Below are 6,495 nucleotides of genomic sequence, written 5' to 3'. Positions count from 1 at the left end.
TATATATATATATATATATATGTATATATATGCATACATAATATGCATGCCAACATTTGTATCCTGAAATTTTATGACTTGATGAAACCTCATGTCTTATATTACGTATTACTTCATACGCACCAAACAAAAATGAATATATCAAATGTATTGATAGTTCTTATAAACTCCCAATAGGACATTAACATAATAAAAACACCACTCTGCCACATTGTTAAATTCTAATATAAATTGCCCAGTCAATTAATAACCTATTTATAAGCAAATATCATTGTTTAAAAAATGTTTAAGGCATGCATCTTGAGGCACGCCTTGAATCGAGGCGCTCCTGCACCTCGAGACTTGAGCCCACTAATAGTGATGAGACATACATCTCAAGGCGCACAACACAACACATCTAGTTGTCACATCAGACTCTTTTTACAAACTTCATTTCTTAGTCACTTGGTTGTTCACAATAAAAAAAAACACCAACATAGAAAAATATTTTTTTTTTCCAACAAGCGATGAAGTTTAACAATTTTTATAGATAGGTTTAACACATTGAACAACATTCAATAGGAACAAATAGAACATGAGAATTTATAAATCTGACCCTAAAGAGTTGGCATAAGGCCAATGATAATTGAGAAGATGAAGGAAATAAGTTTAATGGCACTGCTCCATATGAAGGGAATTCCAAACAACACTAATGGTATAGTTGAATCATGGGTGGACTTTAAGCAAGGAGTAGCGGGGGTTGTACTCCCAATAACTAGTAATGCATTAATATAATGCTATTAATATTTTATAAGTTTAAAGTGCTTCTACTACCCAGCTGCAGTTTCTAGCATCTTTTGAATACAATGGGGAGCCAATAATGATGTTGTCATTATTTATGACAAAAGTACTTGACAGATTTTCCAAATCATCATTTTGAACTCAATAGAAAAAATTATGCAGCATTCAACTAGCAAGTATTGAGGAGGAATGTAAAGGGAGCGGATTGGAGAAAAAGGATGTCGCCATGGGTTGAGATCAAGTTAAGAACTTTTGAAACACAAGTTTTTACAAAGGCTAGTTAGTTGGTCAACTTCCTAATTCTATGGTGGACAAGATGAGAAGAGTGGGAACAAAACAAAGAAAACTATGACATAGAGAATTGTTCAGTCAAGTAATTGAGGACCAATTACTGATGGGTGATGATATTCAATTAAAGAGTGCATTTCAATTTATTTATTGAAATGTACAAATCAAAATTTTCCATGGCTTTGTTTGATTGAGTGTATTAAGAGAATACAATATTTCAAATACATAAGTTTTATATTTTCGACTATTGGCTAGTAAAAAATAAATACAAAGTCGAAAAAAAAATAGGAGAGCTTGTACAACAATTAAAGGAAATCATAAAGTATGATAATAATCCTTTGGTGTATTATTTTTAAACCAATCGTTGGTTTCACAGTCATTTCGGCAATGATTGAACAACCATTCACTATCATGCATAATACCATTCTAGGGCTTCTATAAGGTATTAGAAAGGAGATTTAGAGGGAAGGTGGTTGTGGAGTGTCAAGGGAATGATAACATGCGAATTTGATGGCATTTGAATGAGGATGGGAGTCTATCGGACGCTGTCCTGGCTGAAAACAACAGACAAGCGGTGAAACAGTGAAGTGCAGATGGCAAGAAGGATCCAACACTTGTTCATGAGCAACAATTGCAAAATAAAATGATATAACACTCTGAAAAGCATAAAACAAAGAACAACATTTCCAAGCACAGTACACAAGTCCCCCTAGACCAGGTTCCACATAAGATATATCTACTAATAATTAGACTAAACCCTGATTTAAAGAAAAGGGAAAGAAAATAAGGCATAAAAGGTCAAAAAAATCATCCAAATTTGATAACAGAACGGAAGAACCTGTAAGATATCCTTCACAGGGCGGGACTCACGCCCGACCCCATCCCGCGATTGCAGGAACAGCTCCGCAAGAGTGATTCCACAATTGTGGAATCACACAAGTTGTGGGATACGAGAGAAGCTCTGCATCAATGAAGATGGTAAAGACTAGTTTGTGGAACCATATGGAAGAGTATCATGAAAGATTGTATGGTTACATATATAGAAAAAGATAAATTTAATAGTTTTGAGAACAAAATGATTATACAAGGCTAAAATGAAGAGTAGCCGCAATCAAATGTAAGTTCTTCCTCAGTAAATATATTTGATCATTTTATACTAAAATTTAATAATTTTATTTTAAAACTGTCGATGTCTACACCAAGCTAGAATAAAAGAAAGTTGAGAGTATTTTTAAAATCATTAACTTGTGCCCCCATTCAAAAAATATTTTGGCTTCACCCCCCGACCTTCTCCCCGAGTGTGTCAAATTTTTATTGAGAATACTGAAAATAGATTAAAAGAAAAATCGAATTAAATGAAATGAGTTGATGCTTGAAGTTGTGGATGTTGTTGCTATAACAAGAGAAAGGAATCATCATTTATAATAGTTCAGATTTTGCATATTTTGATCACAATTAAGTTCTAGGAAAAGTTTTGAAAACAACGATCCACTGGACCATGAAATCAATGTCACACTAAGGGTCTGTTTGGGGCAGATACAGCTTGTTAATAAGTTGTTGCACAACAGTTGTGGCAGAGAGTTGCTTTGCAGCAATTACTATGCATAAGTCAGTTGTTTCTAGATAAATGACTACTCTGTCCTCCTATCGTAATGTTGCTTGAAACAGAACTATTCATGCCAGTGCATTCCAAACTTGAAAGCAAATATCAAGTGCAGAACATTACAAAATAAAAATAGACATCTCACTAAACAATGAGTAACTACCGCAAAAAGAAAACCACAAAAATCTCGGGCACATACATATTTTCAAAATAAAAAATAAGAACATAGTTAAGGTAAAGATTACCCAACACAAAGAGGAACCACCGCACAGAGAAACCAACACTCATATGAACTTCAATCAAAAATTACCGCACGAAGAAGAATCGCAAGAGAGAGAGAGGGGGGATTTAAGCCAAATATCGCGAGAGAAGCAGCCCAGCGAGGATCGCGAGAGAGGAGAGGGCGTTAGGGCAAGACACACGAGCGAAAGGATCACGGGAGAGGAGAGGGGCAGCCTGTCACATGTATACGATGGCCGCGGGGTCGAACCCGCTACCGCATATCCTTCGGCAGTCGTGCCGGAGAATCCAAACGAGACGGATTCGTGTTCAATGGCCGTGATGCCCCCCTAAATGTTGGCCCAAACGGGCTGTGAAAGAGAGATCGTCATTTTGATATGCTTGATAACAGCAAAAATAAATGCCACTCGACTATCCATCACTAAATCTTCATCATTTAGTAGATTATGAAAAATAGTAACATAATGAGTTATTTCAGTGGTGGCCACTGGTTGCTAGTAGTAGCATCATTCACTAACACGCAAAATTTCTCACAAACAACCAAGAATGGTAACAAACTGAGTTATTTCGAAGGTGACAGAACACAAAATATGTATCTGCATTTAATTCAAAATAACAATCAACGGGTACAGGAAAGTAAAACATACCCATAGTCCCCAATGCTGCTTCATTCCTAAACCCGTGATCAAACTGACTCCTCCCAAGATCAGCCCATGAGCTGACACGGGACTCTGGGACCTTCTCCAACCCGCGTGTATCTTTCTTCTTGAAACTGCTGCTCCCAACTCCAAAAAGAGCAAAGGAAGATGACATCGCGGATGCCGATGATGAAGAGGTGGAGCAGCTCCCCTCCCTACCAAGATTGCTACTCCCAATTCCAGAGATCCTGCTCTCCCGGAACGTCTCCTGCGGCAATGGCCCGGATCTCGTCTTGATGCGATTCAACGACAGCAAGGACCCCGAAGCCGCCCCTCCCTCCTTTATCGCAGCAGCTTTCCAAACCTTAGCCGGGGCCGAAGCAGCCGCCGCGGGCGGCGGGAGTTTGGCTAGCCGCCCCTCCCTCCTTTATCGCAGCAGCTTTCCAAACCTTAGCCGGGGCCGAAGCAGCCGCCGCGGGCGGCGAGGGTTTGGCTGTCTCTTTCCCCTTCCGATCCCTCTCCTTCTCCTTCTCCTTCTCCTTCTCCTTCTCCTTCTCCTTCTTCTTCTGCTGGATCTTCGTCGCCACTTCGGGAGATGATCGAGATTTCTTCTTCTCGGATCTGGAAGGGGACGCGGATGCCGGCGTGCCCGGCGTGCCGGGGCTGCTCGAACCCCTATCTGGACTGGAAGACCCCGAGGGTTTCTTTGACGAGAAGAATCTCCCTTTGAACACCATATCGCCTCTCCTCTCTCTCTCTCTCTCTCTCCCTCCCCCCCACCACTTCGCTCTCCGGTTCTTTCTGCTTCCTCCGCTTCAGTTACTCTGCGTTGTCTGAAGTGGTTCCCCGTCTAGACTGAGCAAGGAAGAAGCTACGGAGACTGCGGAGAGAATGCCAATTCAAAGCACACGAAATATAATCCGGATGATTAATGGCCTTTGGATTTGATTTACACGAATCATAAAGTTATTCTGAAGGCGAGGGTTTCTTTGACCACGGAGCGGCGTGACGGAACGTTTTTAGCATTTGAACGACTGATTGACTTTTAAAGCCCTAATTCGAATTTATTTTTGCACGGCAGCATTCGAGATTTTTATTTATTTATAAGTGTGCGATATTTATTAATATTTAGATAGATTATTTGAGGTCGGCTTGTCAATTAGACGCTCCCTGCAACCCTTCCCATGCTTTAAAACAAAGGTAGGGTGGAAAAATGTAATTTTTTTTTCTTTTTATGCGAAATTGGGGCCATGTGTAATTTTATTATAAAATAAATATAACAGTAAATTAGGAGTACGGCCGGAAAAGAATACAAGGAGCACAAATGCCCTCTAGTGGGTGAGAAAATATTATTCAGGACTCCGCAGGATAGTTGTCTGAGGAGTGCAATTAACTGAAGCCACTTAGAATCTCGGGCCCACATATGAAAATATGGAAAATAAATAAAACTTCGCGCGCGACCCGGCCCGAAACACAGCCCGATTAATTTCTCGCCGCTTTCATAAGATTATTTCTCATCTGATGGAGTTGTTATATGAAGAAATATTTCGCAGCTCATGACGCATGCAACTAGAGTTTTTGGAAGAAATATTTCTTCGGATTTGTGTTGAATTTCGATGGACTGCTTCATTATACATCTGTTCTAAATTTTATTATGCTTACATAAGTTATTAACAAATATAAGTTATGAAATCTAAATAAATTGTTTTTGTTCTATAACACACTAATAACAAATTAATAATTCACTAATAATGCACTAATAACACATAATAACACATAAAAACACACTAATAACACATAATAACACTAATGGATAAGTTGTGCAACTGAGTTGTAGGTGTTGGAATGTGAGTCATCAAACTTAATTCCTATATCAAAGTGTTCAAAATTCATGTGAAAGCTAGTCACTAATAGATTGGCATATCCCTAAAAAGGTGAAAACTGATTTACCTGAGAGTTTGCCATTTTGAATTGTCGAAATATTTTTTTTATTTTAGTTTTGAATTTTTTTATTTCAAAAAATAACTAACTTAAAAAGAAAATCAAAATAAGCATACAAATAACAAAATTTTCAAACATAAGCCTTTAAACATTCTAACTAAATTTTTCCTAATGTTAGAAAATTTTAACAATTATATCCAACAATAGCGCAAAAAACTTGATGGTTGAAAACTTACTGCATAGTAAGTCGGTCAATCACAAAAATATATGTGTCAAGAATATGTGCTTTCTGAACCGGCGTATCAATCTCACGAGGATAGTGCTAAAATATTTCTAACAAACGAAGTTCTAGTTTATTAAAATGTTAAATCTAGTTTAAAATGGTCAAATTCAAGAGCTAACCATTATAAATGTGTAACAAACTGAAATGTTGAGTTTTTCAGATATGTAAGATAAATACTTCTGCGACACATGTCAGGTGGTTTCTTGAAGTTTTTTTATGGAACCCGCGCTCTAGTTAATTACTAGGGAAACATGTTTTCTTCTTAAGTCTATGCCTAGGTCAGAAAAAAAAAAAAACAAACCCATAAAATTATGTTTCGCTTAACTCTATGATATTTGTCAATATTCTTTAGATCCACTATATAGGATGCAATATCCTAATGAAATATGCCTATTATATCATGTTATTGTGGCAACTTACTCATTCCACTACGCAACGGGCAAAAATCATAGTTCACAAGAGATTTTTTACATTCTTTTCATGCCCGATAAAAAGTAGATTACGATCAGAAAGTTAACAGATCAACATGAGAATTTTATGCATCAAAGTCGAGAGAAACAAAAACTTTATAGAATGAAAACCATGAGAAAACAACAAGGCTTACATTTCAGGAGTATGAAAGTAGGGCTGTTAATTTGGCTCGTTGTTCGTGAACAGCTCGTGTTCGGCTCGTTAAGCAGCTCGTGTTCGGCTCGTTAGGCTTAACGAACGAGCCGAACACG

At 37.8% G+C, this 6,495-nt stretch overlaps 1 protein-coding gene across 2 annotated transcripts in view; it reads right to left on the bottom strand.

Annotated features, from left to right (window-relative positions):
* The window catches only part of LOC110021803 (probable serine/threonine protein kinase IREH1), a 60,265-nt gene extending 55,791 nt beyond the window's left edge, over window positions 1-4,474 (bottom strand). For both annotated transcript variants that reach the window (XM_020720460.1, XM_020720467.1), the window contains exons 1-2: window positions 3,975-4,474; window positions 3,559-3,889 (exon numbers count right to left, since the gene is read on the bottom strand). In XM_020720460.1, the coding sequence (XP_020576119.1) occupies window positions 3,559-3,889; window positions 3,975-4,286 (643 nt within the window). In that variant the 5' untranslated portion in view covers window positions 4,287-4,474. The remainder of the gene's footprint in view (window positions 1-3,558; window positions 3,890-3,974) is intronic.
* Between the last annotated feature and the right edge of the window lie 2,021 nt (window positions 4,475-6,495).

Source organism: Phalaenopsis equestris, unplaced genomic scaffold (assembly GCF_001263595.1).
Source record: "Phalaenopsis equestris unplaced genomic scaffold, ASM126359v1 Scaffold000002, whole genome shotgun sequence".
NCBI classification, from domain to species: Eukaryota; Viridiplantae; Streptophyta; class Magnoliopsida; order Asparagales; family Orchidaceae; genus Phalaenopsis; species Phalaenopsis equestris.
The sequence above is the reverse complement of the archived record's forward strand: the minus strand, read 5'-3'. Positions and strand labels throughout refer to the sequence as shown.